The 27,500-nt window shown below is 46.3% G+C and overlaps 1 protein-coding gene across 9 annotated transcripts in view; it reads right to left on the bottom strand.

Annotated features, from left to right (window-relative positions):
* Positions 1–27,500, bottom strand: part of LOC112242229 (ELKS/Rab6-interacting/CAST family member 1) — a 238,353-nt gene that overhangs the window by 50,788 nt on the left and 160,065 nt on the right. For 4 of the 9 annotated variants that reach the window (XM_042318530.1, XM_042318531.1, XM_042318528.1 and 1 more), the window contains 3 exons: positions 23,739–23,876; positions 18,920–19,060; positions 6,206–6,346 (listed from right to left, as the gene is read on the bottom strand). In XM_042318530.1, coding sequence (XP_042174464.1) covers positions 6,206–6,346; positions 18,920–19,060; positions 23,739–23,876 — 420 coding nt within the window. Of the gene's footprint in view, positions 1–6,205; positions 6,347–18,034; positions 19,061–23,738; positions 23,877–27,500 lie in introns of those variants that run through there. The other 5 variants (XM_042318527.1, XM_042318525.1, XM_042318526.1 and 2 more) reach the window with 3 other exon arrangements.

Genomic DNA, 27,500 nt, shown 5'->3' with positions numbered 1-27,500 from the left:
GATGCAGGGCATTTCACACTACGGTGCACTTACAGGATTAGAGGGATGGTCTGACAAGAGATGAGACTGCTTTAGGGAGGAAAAGAGAGGGAAGGAGAGAGAGAGGGGGAAGAGAGAGAGGGGGGGAAGAGATAGAGCGAGTCAGAGAGAGGAACAGAGAAAGAGTCAGAGATAGAGGGAGAGAGAGGAACAGAGAGAGAGTCAGAGAGAGGGAGAGAGAGAGGAACAGAGAGAGAGTCAGAGAGAGGAACAGAGAGAGTCAGATAGAGGGAGAGAGAGAGGAACAGAGAGAGGAACAGAGAGAGTCAGAGAGAGGGAGAGAGAGAGGAACAGAGAGAGAGTCAGAGAGAGGAACAGAGAGAGTCAGATAGAGGGAGAGAGAGAGGAACAGAGAGAGAGTCAGAGAGAGGAACAGAGAGAGAGTCAGATAGAGGGAGAGAGAGAGAGGGGGGGAAGAGAGAGAGCGAGTCAGAGAGGGGAACAGAGAGAGAGTCAGAGAGAGGGAGAGATAGAGGGAGAGAGAGGAACAGAGAGAGAGTCAGAGAGAGGAACAGAGAGAGAGTCAGATAGAGGGAGAGAGAGAGAGGGGGGAAGAGAGAGGAACAGAGAGAGAGTCAGAGAAAGAGTCAGAGAGAGGAACAGAGAGAGAGTCAGAGAGAGGAACAGAGAGAGGGAGAGAGAGAGGGGGAAAGAGGGAGAAAGTGAGAGAGAGTCAGAGAAAGATAGTCAGAGAGAGGAACAGAGAGAGGGAGAGTCAGAGAGAGGAACAGAGAGAGGGAGAGTCAGAGAGAGGAACAGAGAGAGGGAGAGTCAGAGAGAGGAACAGAGAGAGGGAGAGTCAGAGAGAGGAACAGAGAGAGGGAGAGATGGGGGAAAGAGGGAGAAAGTGAGAGCGAGTCAGAGAAAGAGTCGGAGAGAGGAACAGCGAGAGAAAGAGTCAGAGAGAGGAACAGAGAGAAAGAGGGGGGGAAGGAGAAAGTGAGAGAGTCAGAGAAAGAGAGTCAGAGAGAGAGTCAGAGAGAGGAACAGAGAGAAAGAGGGGGGAGGAGAAAGTGAGAGAGTCAGAGAAAGAGAGTCAGAGAGAGAGTCAGAGAGAGGAACAGAGAGAGAGAGAGTCGGAGAGAGGAACAGCGAGAGAAAGAGTCAGAGAGAGGAACAGAGAGAGAGAGGGGGGAAGGAGAAAGTGAGAGAGTCAGAGAAAGAGAGAGTCAGAGAGAGAGTCAGAGAGAGGAACAGAGAGAGAGAGATGTGTACATTGTTACAACACTGTATATATATATATATATATATATATATATAAATAATATGACATTCGTAATGTCTTTATTGTTTTGAAACTTTGAAACTTGTATGTGTAATGTTTACTGTTCATTTTTATTGTTTATTTCACTTTTGTATATTATATACCTCACTTGCTTTGGCAATGTTAACACGTTTCCCCTGCCAATAAAGCCCCTTGAATTGAATTGAATTGAATTGAGAGAGAGTCAGAGAGATTAACAGAGAGAGAGAGAGAGCGAGAGAGAGAAAGAAGCCAGAGAGATGAACAGAGAGAGAGAGAGAGAGACAAGCCAGAGAGGTGAACAGAAAGAGAGAGAGAGAGACAAGCCAGAGAGATGAACAGAGGGAGGGAGAGAAAAGACAAGCCAGAGAGATGAACAGAGGGAGGGAGAGAGAGAGACAAGCCAGAGAGATGAACAGAGGGAGGGAGAGAGATTAACAGAGAGAGAGAGAGAGAGTCAGAGAGATTAACAGAGAGAGAGACAGAGAGAGAGAGAGAGTCAGAGAGATTAACAGAGAGAGAGACAGAGAGAGAGAGAGACAAGCCAGAGAGAAAAAGATGACAAGAAATAGAGAGAGTAAAAAATGATGGAGATACAGTGGGAATGATTAAAGAAATGAGAGGAGAGGAGAACAGGAAGAGAAGAGGAGAAGAGGACAGGAAGAGAGGAGGAGAGGAGAACAGGAAGAGAACAGGAGAGGAGGACAGGAAGAGAGGAGGAGAGGAGAACAGGAAGAGAGGAGGAGAAGAGGACAGGAAGAGAGGAGGAGAGGAGAACAGGAAGAGAAGAGGAGAAAGAGGAGAGGAGAACAGGAAGAGAGGAGGAGAAGAGGACAGGAAGAGAGGAGGAGAGGAGAACAGGAAGAGAAGAGGAGAGGAGAACAGGAAGAGAAGAGGAGAGGAGAACAGGAAGAGAAGAGGAGAAGAGGACAGGAAGAGAGGAGGAGAGGAGAACAGGAAGAGAGGAGGAGAAGAGGACAGGAAGAGAGGAGGAGAGGAGAACAGGAAGAGAGGAGAACAGGAAGAGAAGAGGAGAGAAGAACAGGAAGAGAAGAGGAGAGGAGAACAGGAAGAGAGGATGAGAGAAGAACAGGAAGAGAAGAGGAGAGGAGAACAGGAAGAGAAGAGGAGAGGAGAACAGGAAGAGAGGAGGAGAAGAGGACAGGAAGAGAAGAGGAGAGGAGAACAGGAAGAGAAGAGGAGAAGAGGACAGGAAGAGAGGAGGAGAGGAGAACAGGAAGAGAGGAGGAGAGAAGAACAGGAAGAGAGGAGGAGAGGAGAACAGAAAGAGAGGAGAACAGGAAGAGAAGAGGAGAGAAGAACAGGAAGAGAAGAGGAGAGGAGAACAGGAAGAGAGGATGAGAGAAGAACAGGAAGAGAAGAGGAGAGGAGAACAGGAAGAGAGGATGAGAGGAGAGCAGGAAGAGAGGAGAACAGGAAGAGAAGAGGAGAGGAGAACAGGAAGAGAAGAGGAGAGGAGAACAGGAAGAGAAGAGGAGAAGAGGACAGGAAGAGAAGAGGAGAACAGGAAGAGAAGAGGAGAGGAGAACAGGAAGAGAAGAGGAGAAGAGGACAGGAAGAGAGGATGAGAGGAGAGCAGGAGGAGAGAAGAACAGGAAGAGAAGAGGAGAGGAGAACAGGAAGAGAGGATGAGAGGAGAGCAGGAGGAGAGAAGAACAGGAAGAGAAGAGGAGAACAGGAAGAGAAGAGGAGAGGAGAACAGGAAGAGAAGAGGAGAAGAGGACAGGAAGAGAGGAGGAGAGGAGAACAGGAAGAGAGGAGGAGAGGAGAACAGGAAGAGAGAATGAGAGAACAGGAAGAGAAGAGGAGAGGAGAACAGGAAGAGAGGAGGAGAAGAGAACAGGAAGAGAGGAGTAGAGGAGAACAGGAAGAGAGGAGGAGAGGAGAACAGGAAGAGAGGATGAGAGGAGAACAGAAAGAGAGGAGAACAGGAAGAGAGGAGGAGAGGAGAACAGAAAGAGAGGAGAACAGAAAGAGAGGAGAACAGGAAGAGAGGAGTAGAGGAGAACAGGAAGAGAGGAGGAGAGGAGAACAAGAAGAGAGGAGGAGAGGAGAACAGGAAGAGAGGAGAACAGGAGGAGAAGAGGACAGGAAGAGAAGAGGAGAGGAGAACAGGAAGAGAAGAGGAGAAGAGGACAGGAAGAGAGGAGGAGAGGAGAACAGGAAGAGAGGAGGAGAGAAGAACAGGAAGAGAGGAGGAGAGGAGAACAGAAAGAGAGGAGAACAGGAAGAGAAGAGGAGAGAAGAACAGGAAGAGAAGAGGAGAGGAGAACAGGAAGAGAGGATGAGAGAAGAACAGGAAGAGAAGAGGAGAGGAGAACAGGAAGAGAGGATGAGAGGAGAGCAGGAAGAGAGGAGAACAGGAAGAGAAGAGGAGAGGAGAACAGGAAGAGAAGAGGAGAAGAGGACAGGAAGAGAAGAGGAGAACAGGAAGAGAAGAGGAGAGGAGAACAGGAAGAGAAGAGGAGAAGAGGACAGGAAGAGAGGAGAACAGGAAGAGAGGATGAGAGGAGAGCAGGAGGAGAGAAGAACAGGAAGAGAAGAGGAGAGGAGAACAGGAAGAGAAGAGGAGAGGAGAACAGGAAGAGAAGAGGAGAAGAGGACAGGAAGAGAGGAGGAGAGGAGAACAGGAAGAGAGGAGGAGAGGAGAACAGGAAGAGAGAATGAGAGAACAGGAAGAGAAGAGGAGAGGAGAACAGGAAGAAGGAGGAAGAGAAGAGAGGAGAAGAGAACAGGAAGAGAGGAGAGAGGAGAACAGGAAGAGAGGAGGAGAGAACAGAGAACAGGAAGAGAGGATGAGAGAACAGAACAGAAAGAGAGGAGAACAGGAAGAGAGGAGAGAGGAGAACAGAAAGAGAGGAGAACAGAAAGAGGAGAGAACAGGAAGAGAGGAGTAGAGGAGAACAGGAAGAGAGGAGGAGAGGAGAGAGAACAAGAAGAGAGGAGGAGAGGAGAACAGGAAGAGAGGAGAACAGGAAGAGAGGAGAACAGGAAGAGAGGAGGAGAGGAGAACAGAAAGAGAGGAGAACAAGAAGAGAGGAGGAGAGGAGAACAGAAAGAGAGGAGAACAAGAAGAGAGGAAGAGAGGAGAACAGGAAGAGAGGAGGAGAGGAGAACAGAAAGAGAGGAGAACAAGAAGAGAGGAGGAGAGGAGAACAGAAGAGAGAGGAGAACAAGAAGAGAAGAGGAGAGGAGAACAGAAAGAAGAGAGGAGAGGAGAACAGGAAGAGAGGGAGGAGAGGAGAGACAGGAAGAGAAGAGGAGAACAGGAAGAGAGGAGAGGAGAGAACAGGAAGAGAAGAGGAAGAGGAGAAACAGGAAGAGAAGAGGAGGAGAGAAGAGAGAGAGAGAACAGGAAGAGAAGAGGAGGAGAGGAGAGCAGGAAGAGAAGAGGAGGAGAACAGGAAGAGAAGAGGAGAGGAGAACAGGAAGAGAAGAGGAGAGAGAGAACAGGAAGAGAAGAGGAGGAGAACAGGAAGAGAAGAGAACAGAGGAGAACAGGAAGAGAGGAGAGGAGGAGAGAAGAACAGGAAGAGAGGAGGAGGGATAGGAGAGCAGGAAGAGAGGAGGAGGAGAGGAGAGCAGGAAGAGAAGAGGAGGAGAACAGGAAGAGAAGAGGAGAGGAGAACAGGAAGAGAAGAGGAGAGGAGAACAGGAAGAGAAGAGGAGAGGAGAACAGGAAGAGAGGAGGAGGAGAGGAGAACAGGAAGAGAAGAGGAGGAGAGGAGAGCAGGAAGAGAAGAGGAGGAGAGGAGAGCAGGAAGAGAAGAGGAGGAGAGGAGAGCAGGAAGAGAAGAGGAGGAGAGGAGAGCAGGAAGAGAAGAGGAGGAGAGGAGAGCAGGAAGAGAAGAGGAGGAGAGGAGAGCAGGAAGAGAAGAGGAGGAGAGGAGAGCAGGAAGAGAGGAAATGGAAAGGAAGACACAATGACATGAGAAACAGGAGGAGATGAAAGTGAATCAACATTGACACTTTAAGGACAGGAGGGAGAGTCAGGAGTCTGATCACAGACACCACACACATTACAGCATGATTGACAGACTAGTCCCAGAATTGAGTGTCATTCCACTGGCAGGATGAGTAGGGGATCTGTCAGTGGCTGTCTTCTCCACTCGACATCACAACACTGGCTCACACACTGGACAGGTCTCGTAAAGGACTGGGGCCATAGCTAAGAACTGGTCTGAGAGCAGTTTGAAGGCTGTGCAGTTGAATGGGGCAGGCTGGAGTGTTCATCTAAGATCTGACTGCTTGACTCGACATCACATAACAGGCAGGATAATTGTTTGCACAGGTCTACTGAGAGGCATTATACTGATCCTAATGCTGTGGGGCGGCTATAGAGTTGACTGGGACAAGGCTAAGAACTGACCTGAAAGCAGTCTGAGACCTGTGAGTGAAGTTGAATGGGGTAGAGACATGGTGTAGGTTAATAGCTGATCTCAGTGGAAGTTCATTGGAAGATTGACTGCAACAAGGCTGGGGAGTGAGGTTAGTAAGAACTGACCTCAGTTCAGTGTAAGGCCCATGTCATTGACTGCAACAAGGCTGGGGAGTGAGGTTAGTAAGAACTGACCTCAGTTCAGTGTAAGGCCCATGTCATTGACTGCAACAGGGCTGGGGAGTGAGGTTAGTAAGAACTGACCTCAGTTCAGTGTAAGGCCCATGTCATTGACTGCAACAGGGCTGGGGAGTGAGGTTAGTAAGAACTGACCTCAGTTCAGTGTACGGCCCATGTCATTGACTGCAACAGGGATGGGGAGTAGGCTAGTAAGGGCTGACCTCAGTTCAGTGTCAGGCCCATGTCATTGACTGCAACAAGGCTGGGGAGTAAGGCTAGTAAGAACTGTTCTCAGTTCAGTGATACAGTAGGTGGTTTTATTAAAGGGTGAGAAAAAAGATGACCTTCTTGAGCTGGTTCTCCATCTTGATGAACTCGTCTTTCCTCTGTTCCAGAGACATCTCCAGACTCTTCAGTTTAGAGTCCTTCTTCAGACCGGAGGAAGCCAGGGACGAAGCATGTTCCTTAAGGTCTAACAGGTTGGTCTGGGAGGGAGGGAGGGAGGGAGGGAGGGGGGAGGGGGAGGGAGGGGGGAGGGAGGGAGGGAGGGAGGGAGGGAGGGAGGGAGGGAGGGAGGGAGGGAGGGAGGGAGGGAGGGAGGGAGGGAGGGAGGGGGGAGGGAGGGAGGGAGGGAGGGGGAGGGAGGGAGGGGGAGGGGGAGGCAGGGAGGGAGGGGGAGGGAGGGAGGGAGGGAGGGAGGGAGGGAGGGAGGGAGGGAGGGAGGGAGGGAGGGAGGGAGGGAGGGAGGGAGGGAGGGGGGAGGGAGGGAGGGAGGGAGGGAGGGACAAAGACAGAGAGAGAAAAAAAAAAAAAGTCCAAAGTAATTGAAAGGACAAAGTGTTATTCAAGGTTCCAGTTACATTCTCTGAGTGGAAAGTTCATGTTCAATAAAGAACAAATCAATGCCAACTTGATGGGCTAGAAACCTGCTGTGGCAACCACACACACACACATACACACACACACACACGCACACACACACGCACACGCGCGCACACACACACACACACACACACACACACACACACACACACACACACACACACACACACACACACACACACACACACACACACACACACACACACACACACACACACACACACACTTCTCTTCTGTCCTATCGCTCAGTGTCACAGACAATACGCCCAGCCAGTCAGGGTAACAGGAAGGCCCCAAATGTCTTTCCCATCGTTCCATAACCCATCATTCAGTAGGACGACATGGGACCACGGCAGGGTTGGAGTAAACATCACGCTGCCTGGTGGAGCAGCAGATACTGACCTCCATCATGACACCATATCCCCTACCTCTCTCTACCTCTCTCTACCTCTCTCTACCTCTCTCTACCTCTCTCTACCTCTCTCTACCTCTCTCTACCTCTTTCTCTACCTCTCTCTACCTCTCTCTACCTCTCTCTACCTCTCTCTACCTCTCTCTACCTCTCTCTACCTCTCTCTACCTCTCTCTACCTCTCTCTACCTCTCTCTACCTCTACCTCTCTCTACCTCTCTCTACCTCTCTCTACCTCTCTCTACCTCTTTCTACCTCTCTCTACCTCTCTCTACCTCTCTCTCTACCTCTCTTCTACCTCTACCTCTCTCTACCTCTTTCTACCTCTCTCTACCTCTCTCTACCTCTCTCTACCTCTCTCTCCTCTCTCTACCTCTCTCTACCTCTCTCTACCCTCTCTCTACCTCTCTCTCTACCTCTCTCTACCTCTTCTACCTCTCTCTACCTCTCTCTACCTCTCTCTACCTCTCTCTACCTCTCTCTACCTCTCTCTACCTCTCTCTCCTCCTCTCTCTACCTCTCTCTACCTCTTTCTACCTCTCTCTACCTCTCTCTACCTCTCTACCTCTCTCTACCTCCTCTACCTCTCTCTACCTCTCTCTCTCTACCTCTCTCTACCTCTCTCTCTACCTCTCTCTACCTCTCTCTACCTCTCTCTACCTCTCCTACCTCTCTCTACCTCTCTCTCTCCTCTCTCTACCTCTCTCTACCTCTCTCTACCTCTCTCTACCTCTCTTCTACCTCCTCTCTCTCTCCTCTCTCTCTCTACCTCTCTCTACCTCTCTCTACCTCTCTCTCCTCTACCTCTCTCCTCTCTCTACCTCTCCCTCTCTACCTCTCTCTACCTCTCTCTACCTCTCCTCTCTCTACCTCTCTCTACCTCTCTCTACCTCTCTCTACCTCTCTCTCTACCTCTCTCTACCTCTCAATTCAATTCAATTCAAGGGGCTTTATTGGCATGGGAAAAACATGTGTTAACATTGCCAAAGCAAGTGAAGTAGATAATATATAGAGTGAAATAAACAATAAAAATTCAAAACAATAAGTTTCAAAACAATAAAGACATTACAAATGTCATATTATATATAGTGTTTTAACAATGTACAAATGGTAAAGGACACAAGATAAAATAAATAAGCATAAATATGGGTTGCTCTCTCTCTCTCTCTCTCTCCTCTCTCTCTCTCTCTCTCTACCTCTCTCTCTCTCCTCCTCTCTCTACCTCTCTCCTCTCTACCTCTCTCTACCTCTCTCTCTACCTCTCTCTACCTCTCTCTACCTCTCTCTCTCTCCTCTCTCTCTCTACCTCTCTCTACCTCTCTCTACCTCTCTCTACCTCTCTCTACCTCTCTCTACCTCTCTCTACCTCTCTCTATACTCTCCTCCTCTCTACCTCTCTCTACCTCTCTCTACCTCTCTCTCTACCTCTCTCTACCTCTCTCTCTACTCTCTACCTCTCTCTCTACCTCTCTCTCTCAATTCTAACCTCTCCTCTCTCTCTTTAAAACTCTCTTAACATCTGCCACAAGTCTCTCTAGATAATATATCTCTGAAATCTCTCTAAACCTCTCTCTCAATAAGTTCTCTCTACCTCTCTCTCTCTACCTCTCTATTATATCTACAGTGTTTTAACAATGTACAAATCTCTAAAGGACTCTCCTAAAATCTCTAAGCTCTCTCTCTCTCTCTCTCTACCTCTCTCTCTCTCTCTCTCTCTCTACTCTCTACAACTCTCTCTACCTCTCTCTCTACCTCTCCTCTCTCTCTCTCTCTCTCTCTACCTCTTCTACCTCTCTCTACCTCTCTCTCTACCTCTCTCTCTACCTCTCTCTACCTCTCTCTCCTCTCTCTCTCTACCTCTCTCTCTACCTCTCTCTCTCTCTCTCTCTCTCTCTCTCTCTCTCTCTCTCTCTAACTCTCTCTCTACCTCTCTCTACCTCTCTACTACTCTCTCTCTACCTCTCTACTCTCTCTACTCTCTCCTCTCTCTCTACCTCTCTCTCTCTCTCTCTCTCCTCTCTCTACCTCTCTCTCTACCTCTCTCTCTCTCTTTCTACCCTCTCTCTACCTCTCTCTCTACCTCTCTCTCTACCTCTCTCTACCTCTCTCTCTACCTCTCTCTCTACCTCTCTCTCTACCTCTCTCTCTACCTCTCTCTCTACCTCTCTCTCTACCTCTCTCTCTACCTCTCTCTCTACCTCTCTCTCTACCTCTCTCTAACTCTCTCTCCCTCTCTACCTCTCTCGCTCTCTACCTCTCTACCTCTCTCTCTACCTCTCTCTAACTCTCTCTACCTCTCTCTCTACCTCTCTCTCTACTCTCTCTCTACCTCTCTCTCTCCACCTCTCTCTCTCCACCTCTCTCTCTACCTCTCTTTCTCTCTCTACCTCTCTTTCTCTCTCTACCTCTCTTTCTCTCTCTACCTCTCTTTCTCTCTCTACCTCTCTTATAGTCTACCTCTCTGGATGTTATCTCTCTTGGTACCTCTCTCTCTAGCTGGATGTTATAGTGTGTTGGTAGCTCTGTTACCTCTCTCTCTACCTCTCTCTCTAGCTCTCTCTACCTCTCTTCTCTCTTTCTACCTCTCTCTACCTCTCTCTCTACCTCTCTACCTCTGTCTACCTCTCTCTACCTCTGTTGGTAGCTACCGTTCTAGCTGGATGTTATAGTATCTGGATCTCTACCTACTCTCTCTACCTCTCTTATAGTACCTCTGTTATCTACCTCTCTCTCTACCTGGATCTCTCTACCTCTAGCTCTCTTACCTCTCTCTAACTCTCTCTAACTCTCTCTACCTCTCTACCTCTCTCAGCTGGATCTACCTCTCTACCTCTCTCTCTACCTCTCTCTACCTCTCTCTAACTCTCTAACCTACTCTCTCTCTCTCTCTACCTCTCTTATACCTCTCTCTCTCCACCTCTCTCTGTCTACCTCTCTGTCTCTACCTGGATCTTATAGTATCTTGGTCTCTGGACCTCTCTATTCTCTTGGTAGCTGGATCTTATACCTCTCTTTCTCTAGCTCTCTATAGTATGTTGGTACCTCTCTCTCCTCTATAGTATCTTGGTCTCTGTTATAGTATGTTGGTAGATGGATGTTATAGTATGTTGGTAGCTGGATGTTATAGTATGTTGGTAGCTGGATGTTATAGTATGTTGGTAGCTGGATGTTATAGTATGTTGGTAGCTGGATGTTATAGTATGTGTTGGTAGCTGGATGTTATAGTATGTTGGTAGCTGGATGTTATAGTATGTTGGTAGCTGGATGTTATAGTTGGTAGCTGGATTTATAGTATGTAGCTGGATGTTATAGTATGTTGGTAGCTGGATGTTATATAGTTGGTAGCTGGATGTTATAGGTAGCTGGATGTTATAGTGTGTTGGTAGCTGGATGTTATAGTATGTTGGTAGCTGGAGTGTGTTGGTAGCTGGATGTTATAGTATGTTGGTACAGCTGGATGTTATAGTATGTTGGTAGCTGGATGTTATAGTGTGTTGGTAGCTGGATGTTATAGTATGTTGGTAGCTGGATGTTATAGTATGTTGGTAGCTGGATGTTATAGTATGTTGGTAGCTGGATGTTATAGTATGTTGGTAGCTGGAGCTGGATGTTATAGTATGTTGGTAGCTGCTGGATGTTATAGTATGTTGGTAGCTGGATGTTATAGTATGTTGGTAGCTGGATGTTATAGTATGTTGGTAGCTGGATGTTATAGTATGTTGGTAGCTGGATGTTATAGTATGTTGGTAGCTGGATGTTATAGTATGTTGGTAGCTGGATGTTATAGTATGTTGGTAGCTGGATGTTATAGTATGTTGGTAGCTGGATGTTATAGTATGTTGGTAGCTGGATGTTATAGTATGTTGGTAGCTGGATGTTATAGTATGTTGGTAGCTGGATGTTATAGTATGTTGGTAGCTGGATGTTATAGTATGTTGGTAGCTGGATGTTATAGTATGTTGGTAGCTGGATGTTATAGTTGGTATGGATTTGTACAGCTGGATGTTATAGTATGTTGGTAGCTGGATGTTATAGTATGTTGGTAGCTGGATGTTATAGTATGTTGGTACAGCTGGATGTTATAGTATGTTGGTATGGATGTTATAGTATGTTGGCTGGATGTTATAGTATGCTGGATGTTATAGTATGTTGGTACTGGATGCTGTTGGTAGCTGTTTATAGTATGTTGGTACAGCTGGATGTTATAGTATGTTGGTAGCTGGATGTTATAGTATGTTGGTAGCTGGATGTTATAGTATGTTGGTATGTTATAGTATGCTGGATGTTATAGTATGTTGGTAGCTGGATGTTATAGTATGTTGTAGCTGGATGTTATAGTATGTTGGTAGCTGGATGTTATAGTATGTTGGTAGCTGGATGTTATAGTATGTTGGTAGCTGGATGTTATAGTATGTTGGTAGCTGGATGTTATAGTATGTTGGTAGCTGGATGTTATAGTATGTTGGTAGCTGGATGTTATAGTATGTTGGTAGCTGGATGTTATAGTATGTTGGTAGCTGGATGTTATAGTATGTTGGTAGCTGGATGTTATAGTGTGTTGGTAGCTGGATGTTATAGTATGTTGGTAGCTGGATGTTATAGTATGTTGGTACAGCTGGATGTTATAGTATGTTGGTAGCTGGATGTTATAGTATGTTGGTACAGCTGGATGTTATAGTATGTTGGTAGCTGGATGTTATAGTATGTTGGTACAGCTGGATGTTATAGTATGTTGGTAGCTGGATGTTATAGTATGTTGGTAGCTGGATGTTATAGTATGTTGGTAGCTGGATGTTATAGTGTGTTGGTAGCTGGATGTTATAGTGTGTTGGTAGCTGGATGTTATAGTATGTTGGTACAGCTGGATGTTATAGTATGTTGGTAGCTGGATGTTATAGTATGTTGGTACAGCTGGATGTTATAGTATGTTGGTACAGCTGGATGTTATAGTATGTTGGTAGCTGGATGTTATAGTATGTTGGTAGCTGGATGTTGGATGTTATAGTATGTTGGTAGCTGGATGTTATAGTATGTTGGTAGCTGGATGTTATAGTATGTTGGTAGCTGGATGTTATAGTATGTTGGTACAGCTGGATGTTATAGTATGTTGGTAGCTGGATGTTAGTATGTTGGTAGCTGGATGTTATAGTATGTTGGTAGCTGGATGTTATAGCTATGTTGGTACTGGAGCTGGATGTTATAGTATGTTTATAGTATGTTGGTAGCTGGATGTTATAGTATGTTGGTATGTTATAGTAGTGTTGGTAGCTGGATGTTATAGTATGTTATGGATGTTATAGTATGTTGGTAGCTGGATGTTATAGTATGTTGGTAGCTGGATGTTATAGTATGTTGGTAGCTGGATGTTATAGTATGTTGGTAGCTGGATGTTATAGTATGTTGGTAGCTGGATGTTATAGTATGTTGGTAGCTGGATGTTATAGTATGTTGGTAGCTGGATGTTATAGTATGTTGGTAGCTGGATGTTATAGTATGTTGGTAGCTGGATGTTATAGTATGTTGGTAGCTGGATGTTATAGTATGTTGGTAGCTGGATGTTATAGTATGTTGGTAGCTGGATGTTATAGTATGTTGGTAGCTGGATGTTATAGTATGTTGGTAGCTGGATGTTATAGTATGTTGGTAGCTGGATGTTATAGTATGTTGGTAGCTGGATGTTATAGTATGTTGGTAGCTGGATGTTATAGTATGTTGGTAGCTGGATGTTATAGTATGTTGGTAGCTGGATGTTATAGTATGTTGGTAGCTGGATGCTGGATGTTATAGTATGTTGGTAGCTGGATGTTATAGTATGTTGGTAGCTGGATGTTATAGTATGTTGGTAGCTGGATGTTATAGTATGTTGGTAGTATGTTGGTAGCTGGATGTTATAGTATGTTGGTAGCTGGATGTTATAGTATGTTGGTAGCTGGATGTTATAGTATGTTGGTAGCTGGATGTTATAGTATGTTGGTAGCTGGATGTTATAGTATGTTGGTAGCTGGATGTTATAGTATGTTGGTAGCTGGATGTTATAGTATGTTGGTACAGCTGGATGTTATAGTAGCTGGATGTTATAGTATGTTGGTACAGCTGGATGTTATAGTATGTTGGTACAGCTGGATGTTATAGTATGTTGGTAGCTGGATGTTATAGTATGTTGGTAGCTGGATGTTATAGTATGTTGGTAGCTGGATGTTATAGTATGTTGGTAGCTGGATGTTATAGTATGTTGGTAGCTGGATGTTATAGTATGTTGGTACAGCTGGATGTTATAGTATGTTGGTAGCTGGATGTTATAGTATGTTGGTAGCTGGATGTTATAGTATGTTGGTAGCTGGATGTTATAGTATGTTGGTAGCTGGATGTTATAGTATGTTGGTAGCTGGATGTTATAGTATGTTGGTACAGCTGGATGTTATAGTATGTTGGTAGCTGGATGTTATAGTATGTTGGTACAGCTGGATGTTATAGTATGTTGGTAGCTGGATGTTATAGTATGTTGGTAGCTGGATGTTATAGTATGTTGGTAGCTGGATGTTATAGTGTGTTGGTAGCTGGATGTTATAGTATGTTGGTAGCTGGATGTTATAGTATGTTGGTAGCTGGATGTTATAGTAGCTGTTGTTATAGTAGCTGGATGTTATAGTATGTTGGTAGCTGGATGTTATAGTATGTTGGTAGCTGGATGTTATAGTATGTTGGTATAGTATGTTGCTGGATGTTATAGTATGTTGGTAGCTGGATGTTATAGTGTGTTTATAGTAGCTGGATGTTATAGTATGTTTATAGTATGTAGCTGGAGCTGGATGTTATAGTATTTGGTAGCTGGATGTTATAGTATGTTGGTACAGCTGGATGTTATAGTATGTTGGTAGCTGGATGTTATAGTATGTTGGTAGCAGCTGGATGTTATAGTATGTTGGTAGCTGGATGTTATAGTATGTTGGTAGCTGGATGTTATAGTATGTTGGTAGCTGGATGTTATAGTATGTTGGTAGCTGGATGTTATAGTATGTTGGTAGCTGGATGTTATAGCTGGATGTTATAGTAGCTGGATGTTATAGTATGTTGGTAGCTGGATGTTATAGTGTGTTGGTAGCTGGATGTTATAGTATGTTGGTACAGCTGGATGTTATAGTATGTTGGTAGCTGGATGTTATAGTATGTTGGTAGCTGGATGTTATAGTGTGTTGGTAGCTGGATGTTATAGTATGTTGGTACAGCTGGATGTTATAGTAGATGGATGTTATAGTATGTTGGTACAGCTGGATGTTATAGTATGTTGGTACAGCTGGATGTTATAGTAGCTGGATGTTATAGTATGTTGGTACAGCTGGATGTTATAGTATGTTGGTACAGCTGGATGTTATAGTATGTTGGTAGCTGGATGTTATAGTATGTTGGTAGCTGGATGTTGATAGTGTGTTGGTAGCTGGATGTTATAGTGGATGTTGGTAGCTGGATGTTATAGTATGTTGGTAGCTGGATGCTGGATGTTATAGTATGTTGGTAGCTGGATGTTATAGTATGTTGGTAGCTGGATGTTATAGTATGTTGGTAGCTGGATGTTATAGTATGTTGGTAGCTGGATGTTATAGTATGTTGGTAGCTGGATGTTATAGTATGTTGGTAGCTGGATGTTATAGTATGTTATAGGTAGCTGGATGTTATAGTATGTTGGTATGTTTATAGTATGTTGGTAGCTGGATGTTATAGTATGTTGGTACAGCTGGATGTTATAGTATGTTGGTAGCTGGATGTTATAGTATGTTGGTACAGCTGGATGTTATAGTATGTTGGTAGCTGGATGTTATAGTTATGTTGGTAGCTGGATGTTATAGTATGTTGGTAGCTGGATGTTATAGTATAGTGGATGTTGGTAGCTGGATGTTATAGTATGTTGGTAGCTGGATGTTATAGTATGTTGGTAGCTGGATGTTATAGTATGTTGGTAGCTGGATGTTATAGTATGTTGGTAGCTGGATGTTATAGTATGTTGGTAGCTGGATGTTATAGTATGTTGGTAGCTGGATGTTATAGTATGTTGGTACAGCTGGATGTTATAGTATGTTGGTAGCTGGATGTTATAGTATGTTGGTACAGCTGGATGTTATAGTATGTTGGTAGCTGGATGTTATAGTATGTTGGTAGCTGGATGTTATAGTATGTTGGTAGCTGGATGTTATAGTATGTTGGTAGCTGGATGTTATAGTATGTTGGTACAGCTGGATGTTATAATATGTTGGTAGCTGGATGTTATAGTAGCTGGATGTTATAGTGTGTTGGTACAGCTGGATGTTATAGTATGTTGGTAGCTGGATGTTATAGTGTGTTGGTAGCTGGATGTTATAGTATGTTGGTAGCTGGATGTTATAGTATGTTGGTAGCTGGATGTTATGGATGTTATTTGGTAGCTGGATGTTATAGTATGTTGGTAGCTGGATGTTATAGTATGTTGGTAGCTGGATGTTATAGTATGTTGGTAGCTGGATGTTATAGTATGTTGGTAGCTGGATGTTATAGTAGCTGGATGTTATAGTATGTTGGTAGCTGGATGTTATAGTATGTTGGTAGCTGGATGTTATAGTATGTTGGTTATAGTAGCTGGATGTTATAGTATGTTGGTAGCTGGATGTTATATAGTTGGTATGTTTATAGTATAGCTGTTATGTTAGCTAGTTATAGTGTTGGTAGCTGGATGTTATAGTATGTTGGTAGCTGGATGTTATAGTATAGTTGTTGTACAGCTGGATGTTATAGTATGTTGTGGTAGCTGGATGTTATAGTATGTTGGTAGCTGGATGTTATAGTATGTTGGTAGCTGGATGTTATAGTATGTTGGTACAGCTGGATGTTATAATATGTTGGTAGCTGGATGTTATAGTAGCTGGATGTTATAGTGTGTTGGTACAGCTGGATGTTATAGTATGTTGGTAGCTGGATGTTATAGTGTGTTGGTAGCTGGATGTTATAGTATGTTGGTAGCTGGATGTTATAGTGTGTTGGTAGCTGGATGTTATAGTATGTTGGTACAGCTGGATGTTATAGTATGTTGGTAGCTGGATGTTATAGTATGTTGGTAGCTGGATGTTATAGTATGTTGGTAGCTGGATGTTATAGTATGTTGGTAGCTGGATGTTATAGTATGTTGGTAGCTGGATGTTATAGTATGTTGGTAGCTGGATGTTATAGTATGTTGGTAGCTGGATGTTATAGTATGTTGGTAGCTGGATGTTATAGTATGTTTATAGGTAGCTGGATGTTATAGTATAGTATGTTGGTAGCTGGATGTTATAGTATGTTGGTAGCTGGATGTTATAGTATGTTGGTAGCTGGATGTTATAGTATGTTGGTAGCTGGATGCTGGATGTTATAGTATGTTGGTAGCTGGATGTTATAGTATGTTGGTAGCTGGATGTTATAGTATGTTGGTAGCTGGATGTTATAGTGTGTTGGTAGCTGGATGTTATAGTATGTTGGTACAGCTGGATGTTATAGTAGCTGGATGTTATAGTATGTTGGTACAGCTGGATGTTATAGTGTGTTGGTAGCTGGATGTTATAGTATGTTGGTACAGCTGGATGTTATAGTAGCTGGATGTTATAGTAGCTGGATGTTATAGTATGTTGGTAGCTGGATGTTATAGTATGTTGGTAGCTGGATGTTATAGTATGTTGGTAGCTGGATGTTATAGTATGTTGGTAGCTGGATGTTATAGTATGTTGGTAGCTGGATGTTATAGTATGTTGGTAGCTGGATGTTATAGTATGTTGGTAGCTGGATGTTATAGTATGTTGGTAGCTGGATGTTATAGTATGTTGGTAGCTGGATGTTATAGTATGTTGGTACAGCTGGATGTTATAGTATGTTGGTAGCTGGATGTTATAGTATGTTGGTAGCTGGATGTTATAGTATGTTGGTAGCTGGATGTTATAGTATGTTGGTAGCTGGATGTTATAGTGTGTTGGTAGCTGGATGTTATAGTATGTTGGTAGCTGGATGTTATAGTATGTTGGTAGCTGGATGTTATAGTATGTTGGTAGCTGGATGTTATAGTGTGTTGGTAGCTGGATGTTATAGTGTGTTGGTAGCTGGATGTTATAGTATGTTGGTACAGCTGGATGTTATAGTATGTTGGTAGCTGGATGTTATAGTATGTTGGTAGCTGGATGTTATAGTATGTTGGTACAGCTGGATGTTATAGTATGTTGGTAGCTGGATGTTATAGTATGTTGGTAGCTGGATGTTATAGTGTGTTGGTAGCTGGATGTTATAGTATGTTGGTAGCTGGATGTTATAGTATGTTGGTAGCTGGATGTTATAGTATGTTGGTAGCTGGATGTTATAGTGTGTTGGTAGCTGGATGATATAGTATGTTGGTACAGCTGGAGAAGGGAAGTGGCTTGGTGGTTGGGTATTGTATTGTGTCATATTGAAGCTGTATTAGGAGCAGACAGACAGCCTAGAGGAATAGTGAGGCTCACACAGTTTAGGAATAACAGGAACAACAAACCTATTCTGCCATTATGTAGTAGAATATATGTCAGGATGTTTACAGCTCTCCTGCGTGTACCTGCACGTGTCCAAGTGACAAACATCTGTACTGAATGTCCATTTCAATGTTGCGCCTGTTTTCTGTGGAACTAGGGGTCGTCTAAGAGAGGTGGGGCCCCAAGAGAGAAAGACAACACTGAGGTAGGCTATCAACAGAGGACCCCTTTATCTTGTCAAACCACACACACACACACACACACACACCACACACATACACACCACACACACACACACACACACACACACACACACACACACACACACACACACACACACACACACACACACACACACACACAGACCTCACCCCACCCCTGAGTCAAGTCCCAGGTCCATCCCCTCCTCCTTTTATCATTCTGTCCGTTCATTCACAGTGTCTCTGAGACAAACAGCAGACAGAGAACATCAGCAGTGGTCCATGGCTGACTGACTGGCTGACAGCTCCTGGTCTTTCCTCAGACTAATGCCTTGTCTCTGCCAGACAGTCACATAGGCCCATGGTTTAATATTCTCCTCTGCTCTGTCTGCCTGCCACTCTCAGGACAGGGCAGTAGCCAGTCAATCAATAGGCAGAGAGAGAGTCAATTGCTGATGTTTGTGCGGGACTGTCTGTCTGTCTGTCATTCAAGGAGTCTTTGACTCATCCTATCTAATACTCTGTGGACTATTTCTCAAGAAAAATGACTGGCTGGAATTGAAGGTGACCTTGCCGGTCAGGCAGCTTGAGTGAGGTCATCGTGGGGTCAGAATATGGTCTTGGTTCGATGATTGTATGGTCATTGTGTTATCCTTGTGTGGTCAACGTAGCTCACCTCTCGGTCAGACAGGTCTCCCTGCAGTAGACTGAGTGTGGTGCCTGTCTGGTCATTGTAGCTCACCTCTCGGTCAGACAGGTCTCCCTGCAGTAGACTGAGTGTGGTGCCTGTCTGGTCATTGTAGCTCACCTCTCGGTCAGACAGGTCTCCCTGCAGTAGACTGAGTGTGGTGCCTGTCTGGTCATTGTAGCTCACCTCTCGGTCAGACAGGTCTCCCTGCAGTAGACTGAGTGTGGTGCCTGTCTGGTCATTGTAGCTCACCTCTCGGTCAGACAGGTCTCCCTGCAGTAGACTGAGTGTGGTGCCTGTCTGGTCATTGTAGCTCACCTCTCGGTCAGACAGGTCTCCCTGCAGTAGACTGAGTGTGGTGCCTGTCTGGTCATTGTAGCTCACCTCTCGGTCAGACAGGTCTCCCTGCAGTAGACTGAGTTTCTCTCTGAGCTCCTTCAGTTCTTTCTTGTTGGACTCGATGTCTTCTGTCTTCTCTCTGTCGTCTCTGTCTCTCTGCTCCTTCAGACGCTCAATGATACGCTCCTACAGAGAGGGTCAGAGGGTTAATTCACACATGGGGACAGTCACATATACTCACCTGTAGAGGAATGGGTAGTTAGAAAGAGGGGTCAGGGCCTCTCGTGGCGCGGTGGTTTAAGACACTGCATCACAGTGATAGCTCTGCTACTAGAGATCCTGGGTTAGAGTCCAGGCTCTGTCACAACCGGCCGCGACCGGGAGACCCATGGGGCGGCGCACAATTGACCAAGCGTCGTCCGGGTTAGGGGAGGGTTTAGCCCAGCCTTGTCTGCGTTAGGGGAGGGTTTGGCCCAGCCTTGTCTGGGTTAGGGGAGGGTTTGGCCCAGCCTTGTCTGGGTTAGGGGAGGGTTTGGCCCAGCGTTGTCCGGGTTAGGGGAGGGTTTGGCCCAGCCTTGTCTGGGTTAGGGGAGGGTTTGGCCCAGCGTTGTCCGGGTTAGGGAGGGGTTTGGCCCAGCCTTGTCTGGGTTAGGGGAGGGTTTGGCCCAGCGTTGTCCGGGTTAGGGAGGGTATAGCCCAGCCTTGTCCGGGTTAGGGAGGGTTTAGCCCAGCGTTGTCTGGGTTAGTGGAGGGTTTGGCCCAGCCTTGTCTGGGTTAGGGAGGGTTTGGCCCAGTGTTGTCCGGGTTAGGGAGGGTTTAGCCCAGCGTTGTCCGGGTTAGGGGAGGGGTTAGCCCAGCGTCGTCCGGGTTAGGGGAGGGTTTAGCCCAGCGTTGTCCGGGTTAGGGGAGGGTTTGGCCCAGCGTTGTCCGGGTTAGGGGAGGGTTTGGCCCAGCGTTGTCCGGGTTAGGGGAGGCCGACCGGGATGTTCTTGTCCCATCGGGCACTAGGTGGGCCGCCCTGCCTAAGAGTTCATCTTCTATTGGTTTCTATAAACAACAGGGTCTGAATGTTGATTTGAGGGCCATTACAACTGGCCTGGAAAATAATCTAGTGGAAATTACTATAATTTAATGGATATTATTACATCATATTAAATAATAACCACTTTAGGTTTAATAATAAGTATGTTTTTCCTCATTCATCGCCTCACACACAGTCCATCAAAGTTTAACAGGCGCTTGAACTTACTACACTGACTAAATCACAAGCTCAGTAACATTTAATAGTGTAGCTCACACTCCTTATATCACAACTAGAACAGTGTCTGACAGAGTGTTCAACCTTCACAGCCAATCAGAACAACACACACCACGTACTGGAAGACCAACGGTTGGCTCTGTTCATCTCACACCTGTGTGTTTGTGTGTCAACCTCAACCTCGCTCTGCATCGCAGCAAGGCCTTTAACACAACATTGTGTTTTCAGAAACTGTGAATTCACTTAGAACTCCTCTATTAAAACACTCTGAAATGAATGAGGTCTAATTCTGGTGCATTCAGCTAGAGGCACTCAGAGGTGAACACCCTACCATTATAATATGAGGGAGAGGGAGAGAGAGAGAGAGAGAGAGAGAGAGAGAGAGAGAGAGAGAGAGAGAGAGAGAGAGGGGAGAGGGGGTGAGAGAGAGAGAAAGGGTGTTGAGAGAGAGAAAGGGTGTTGAGAGAGAGAAGAGGGTGTTGAGAGAGAGAGAGGGGAGGAGAGAGAAGAGAGGAGAGAGTGGGAGAGAGAGAGAGAGAGAGAGAGAGAGAGAGAGAGAAAGGGTGTTGAGAGAGAGAGAGAGAGAGAGAGAGAGAGAGAGAGAGAGAGAGAGAGAAAGGGTGTTGAGAGAGAGAGAGAGGGGGAGGAGAGAGAGAGAGAGAGAGAGAGAGAGAGAGAAAGGGTGTTGAGAGAGAGAGAGGGGGGAGAGAGAGAGAGCACATGCACTCTACTGTATGCTTATTGTTATTGTTGAATGTATGGTTATTTTGACACTTGGTTATTGTTGTTACTGTTGTCGCTCTCTCAAAAAATTGAGGCGAGGGGAGGGGAGGGGAGGGGGAGGGAGGGAGGGAGGGGAAGGAGGAGTGGAGGGTTGGTGGGAAATAATGTGTGAGCTGTTCTAATAACACACCTTCTGACCGAAGAAAGAAAACAACTAAAACCTAGGGGAGGGGAGGGGAGGGGAGGGGAGGGGAGGGGAGGGGAGGGAGGGAGGTGGAGGGGAGGGGAGGGGAGGGAGGGGAGGGGAGGGAGGGAGGGAGGGAGGGAGGGAGGGAGGGAGGGAGGGAGGGAGGGAGGGAGGGAGGGAGGGAGGGAGGGAGGGAGGGAGGGAGGGAGGGAGGGAGGGAGGGAGGGAGGGAGGGAGGGAGGGAGGGAGGGAGGGAGGGAGGGAGGGAGGGAGGGGGAGGAAAGGAGGGATTAAGGAGGGAGGGAGGGAGGGAGGGGGGGGAGGTGGAGGGGAGGGAGGGAGGGAGGGGAGGGGAGGGGAGGGGAGGAGGGAGGGGAGGGGGAGGGGAGGGGAGGGGAGGGAGGGGAGGGGGGGAGGGGGGGGGGGGGAGGGGAGGGAGGGGAGGGGGAGGAGGGAGGGAGGGAGGGAGGGGGGGAGGGGAGGGAGGGAGGGAGGGAGGGAGGGGAGGGAGGGAGGGAGGGAGGGAGGGAGGGAGGGAGGGAGGGGGAGGGAGGGCAGGGAGGGAGGGAGGGAGGGAGGGAGGGAGGGAGGGAGGGAGGGAGGGAGGGAGGGAGGGAGGGAGGGAGGGAGGGAGGGAGGGAGGGAGGGAGGGAGGGAGGGAGGGGAAAGGAGGGATGGAGGGGAGGAAAGCAGGGATGGAAATCTAAAACAACACCAGTTGTAAGAGCAGGGCGTCTGGCCGCGGCCCAAACTCACTGTCAACGGCCTGTGAACGGACCTGACACACCAAGCACCATCCTGACACACCGAGCACCATCTTGACACACCAAGCACCATCCTGACACACCAAGCACCATCCTGACACACCGAGCACCATCCCGACACACCAAGCACCATCCCGACACACTGAGCACCATCCTCACACACCAAGCACCATCCTGACACACCAAGCACCATCCTGACACACCAAGCACCATCCTGACACACAATGCACCATCCCGACACACCAAGCACCATCCTCACACACCAAGCACCATCCTCACACAACAAGCACCATCCTGACACACAAAGCACCATCCTCACACACATGAAAAAGCATCCTCACTGTGCTGTAGCGCTGTAGTGTAGTAGTGTAGTGCAGTAGCATAGTAGTGGTGTAGTAGTGTGGCAGTGTAGTGTAGTAGTGTAGAGGTGTGTTATTGTAGTGTAGTAGCATAGTAGTGGTGTAGTAGTGTAGTGGTGTAGTGTAGTTTAGTGTAGTGGTGTAGTAGTGTGGTGTAGTAGTGTAGTGGTGTGGTAGTGCAGTGTAGTAGTGTAGTAGTGTAGTGTAGTAGTGTAGTGGTGTGGTAGTGCAGTGTAGTAGTGTAGTAGTGTAGTGTAGTGTAGTAGCGTGGTAGTGGTGTAGTAGTGTAGTGGTGGTGTAGTAGTGTAGTGGTGGTGTAGTAGTGTAGTGTAGTAGTGTAGTAGTGTAGTGGTGTAGTTGTGTGGTGTAGTAGTGTAGTGTAGTAGTGTAGAAGTGGAAGTGTAGAAGTGGTAGTGTAGTCGTGTAATAGTGTAGTAGTGTGGTAGTGTAATAGTGTGGTAGTGTGGTAGTGTAGTAGTGTAGTGGTGTGGTCGTGTAGTGGTGTGGTGTAGTGGTGTAGTAGTGTGGTAGTGTAGTAGTGTAGTAGTGTAGTGTAGCTGTGTAGTCGTGTGGTGTAGTAGTGTAGAAGTGGAAGTGTAGAAGTGGTAGTGTAGTAGTGTAGTGTAGTAGTGTGGTAGTGTAGTAGTGTAGCTGTGTAGTCGTGTAGTAGTGTAATAGTGTAGTAGTTTGGTAGTGTAATAGTGTAGTAGTGTAGTAGTGTGGTAGTGTAGTAGTGTAGTGGTGTGGTAGTGTAGTGGTGTAGTAGTGTGGTAGTGTAGTAGTGTAGTAGCGTGGTAGTGTATTGTGGTAGTGTAGTAGTGTAGTGGTATAGTGATGTAGTGGTGTAGTAGTGTGGTAGTTATTGTAGTAGTGTGGTAGTGTAGTGTAGTAGTGGTGTAGTGTAGTAGTGGTGTAGTAGTGGTGTAGTGATGTAGTGTAGTAGTGTGGTAGTTATTGTAGTAGTGTGGTAGTGTAGTGTAGTAGTGGTGTAGTGACGTAGTGGTGTAGTAGTGTGGTAGTGTAGTGTAGTAGTGGTATAGTGACGTAGTGGTGTAGTAGTGGTGTAGTGACGTAGTGGTGTAGTAGTGGTGTAGTGATGTAGTGTAGTAGTGTAATACTGCTGTGTATTATAGCATCATTCTCACAACTAAACCACAGCTTTTATTTTCATAAATTCCACAAATTCTAATTTTACAATGACGGCCAAACCCTCCCTACCTGGACGTCTTATCCCGCCCAAACCCTCCCTAACCTGGACGTCCTATCCCTCCCAAACCCTCCCTACCTGGACGTCCTATCCTGCCCAAACCCTCCCTACCTGGATGGCCTATCCCGCCCAAACCCTCCCTAACCTGGATGGCCTATCCCGCCCAAACCCTCCCTAACCTGGACGAAGCTGGGCCAATTGTGCGCCACCCTATGGGACTCCCAATCACGGCCGGTTGTGATACAGCCCGGGATCAAACCAGTGTCTGTAGTGACGCCTCTAACACTGAGATGCAGTGCCTTAGACCGCTGTGCCACTCGGGAGCCCCAAAGCTCATGTGCGTGTGTGTGTTTCTATAATATATACCTTCTCAGCCAGTGCTTCCTCCAGGGTGGTGAGAGCTGTGTCAGTGTTGGAGGTGTCTGTCTGGAGAGACCTGACTCTGTCCTTCAGACTACTCATCTGTTTCTCCTTGTCTCTCAGCTGCTCCTGTAGATTCTCAATCTGAACAGAGGGAGAGAGAGGAAAGGAGGGAGGAAGGGAAGGAGGAGGGGGGGTGAATGGAGGGGGAAAGCAAACGGGAGGGAGGAGAAGAGAGAGGGAGGGAAGGAAGGAGAGGAGGAAGGAGAGAGAGGGAGGGAAGGAGGGGAGGAGAAGAGAGAGGGAGGGGAGGAAGGAGGGGAGGAAGGAGAGAGAGGGAGGGAAGGAGGGGGAGAAGAGAGAGGGAGGGGAGGAAGGAGGGGAGGAAGGAGAGAGAGGGAGGGAAGGAGGGGAGGAGAAGAGAGAGGGAGGGGAGGAAGGAGAGGAGGAAGGAGAGAGAGGGAGGGAAGGAGGGGAGGAGAAGAGAGAGGGAGGGGAGGAAGGAGAGGAGGAAGGAGAGAGAGGGAGGGAAGGAGGGGAGGAGAAGAGAGAGGGAGGGGAGGAAGGAGGGGAGGAAGGAGAGAGAGGGAGGGAAGGAGGGGAGGAGAAGAGAGAGGGGGAGGGGAGGAAGGAGAGGAGGAAGGAGAGAGAGGGAGGGAAGGAAGGAGAGGAGGAAGGAGAGAGAGGGAGGGAAGGAGGGGAGGAGAAGAGAGAGGGAGGGGAGGAAGGAGAGGAGGAAGGAGAGAGAGGGAGGGAAGGAAGGAGAGGAGGAGAAGAGAGAGGGAGGGGGAATGGATGAGGGAGAGAGAGAGAGAGAGGGGAAGGGAAGGGAGGGGGAACGGATGAGGGACGGAGAGGGAGCATTGTGAGTCAGCAGAAAACACACACATAAGATCTTGCTTGAGTGACACACACACACACACGCACGCACACACACACACACACACACACACACGCACACACACACACACACGCGCACACACGCACACACACGCACGCACACACACACACACGCACACACACGCACACACGCACACACACGCACACACACGCACGCACACACACACACGCACACACGCACACACACACACACACACACGCACACACACACACACACACGCACACGCACACACGCACACACACACACACACACACACACACACACACACACACACGCACACACACACACACGCACACACGCACACACGCACACACAGGACAAACAAAGCCAGAAGAGCATGTGTTCAACGTAGAACGAACAAATACAACACAACACAATAGAACACAACACAATACAACACAACACAACACAACACAACACAACACAATACAACACAACACAATACAACACAACACAATACAACACAACACAACACAACACAATACAACACAACACAATAGAACACAACACAATACAACACAACACAATACAACAGAAAGAACACAACACAACAGAACACAACACAACAGAAAGAACACAACAGAACACAACACAACACAACACAACAGAACGAACACAACACAACAGAACACAACACAACAGAAAGAACACAACACAACAGAAAGAACACAACACAACAGAAAGAACACAACACAACAGACAGAACACAAAACAACACAACAGAACAGACACAACGCAAAACAACAGAACACAATACAATAGAACAGACAGAACACAACACAACACAACAGAACAGACAGAACACAACAACACAACACAACAGAAAGAACACAACACAACAGAAAGAACACAACACAATAGAACACAACACAACAGAAAGAACACAACACAACAGAACAGAACACAACACAACAGAACAACAGAACACAACAGAACACAACACAACAGAAAGAACACAACACAACAGAACAGACAAAACACAACACAACAGACAGAACACAACAGAACACAACACACACAGAACACAACACAGACAGAACACAACACAACAGAACAGAACACAACACAACAGAACAGACAGAACACAACAGAAAGAACAAACACAACAGAACAAACACAACAGAACACACACAACAGACAGAACACAACAGAACAGAACACAACACAACACAACAGAAGAACACAACAGAACAACACAACAGAACACAACACAACAGAACACAACAGAACACAACAGAACAGAACACAACACAACAGAACACAACACAACAGAACAGAACACACACAACACAACAGACAGAACACAACACAACAGAACACAACACAACAGAACACAACAGAACACAACACAACACAACAGAACAGAACACAACACAACAGAACAGAACAGAACAACACAACACAACAGAAAGAACACAACACAACAGAACACAATAGAACACAACACAACAGACAGAACAGAACAGAACACAACAGAACACAACACAACAGACAAAACACAACAGAACAGAAAGAACACAACACAACAGACAGAACACAACACAACAGACAGAACACAACACAACACAACAGACAGAACACAATACAACAGAACAAAACATAACAGACAGAACACAATACAACAGAACAGACAGAACACAACACAACAACAGAACAGAACACAACACAACAGAACAAAACATAACAGACAGAACACAACAGAACAGAAAGAACACAACACAACAGACAGAACACAACACAACACAACAGACAGAACACAATACAACACAACAGAGAGAACACAACATAACAGACAGAACACAACACAACAGAACAACACAACAGACAGAACACAACACAACAGAACAGACAGAAGACAACATAACAGAAAGAACACAACACAACAGACAGAACACAAAATAACACAACAGAACAGACACAACGCAAAACAACAGAACACAATACAATAGAACAGACAGAACACAACACAACACAACAGAACAGACAGAACACAACAACACAACACAACAGACAGAACACAACACAACACAACAGAACACAACACAACACAACACAACACAACACAAAGAACACAACACAATAGAAAGAACACAACACAACAGAACACAACACAATAGAAAGAACACAACACAACAGACAGAACACAACACAACAGAAAGAACACAACACAATAGAAAGAACACAACACAACAGAACACAACACAATAGAAAGAACACAACACAACAGAACACAACACAACAGACAGAACACAACACAACAGAAAGAACACAACACAACAGAACAGACAGAACACAACACAACAGACAGAACACAACACAACACAACAGAAAGAACACAACTGAACAGACAGAACACAACACAACACAACAGACACAACACAACACAACAGAAAGAACACAACACAACTGAACAGACAGAACACAACACAACACAACAGACACAACACAACACAACAGAAAGAACACAACTGAACAGACAGAAAGAACACAACACAACACAACAGAACAGACAGAACACAACACAACAGAACACAACACAACAGACAGAACACAACACAACATACAGAACACAACACAACATACAGAACACAACAGCAACAGTTTTTCCAGAGAACACACTGTGGCCATTCAGATTTTCCAGCACAGAGCGATGTTTCCTGAATAGCTTTGCAAAGGGAAGGTATATTACTGGAAACTGTCAACGTTTAACAGTAAACCGGATAAATTATTTCCACTTTCCACAAAAAAATGAGGGGTGAATAAAACAGTGTTTAATTTGTATTGTCAACTTTTCTTATCTGGCTGTGAAAGGTGGCTTCAGTACCTGGAGCTGGGAGGTTGATAAATGGCATGGGTATGTAAGAGAG

The sequence above is a fragment of the Oncorhynchus tshawytscha genome, unplaced genomic scaffold (assembly GCF_018296145.1).
Source record: "Oncorhynchus tshawytscha isolate Ot180627B unplaced genomic scaffold, Otsh_v2.0 Un_contig_1952_pilon_pilon, whole genome shotgun sequence".
NCBI lineage: Eukaryota > Metazoa > Chordata > Actinopteri > Salmoniformes > Salmonidae > Oncorhynchus > Oncorhynchus tshawytscha.
Note: the sequence above shows the minus strand (reverse complement) of the source record. Positions and strands in the feature narration are given on the sequence as shown.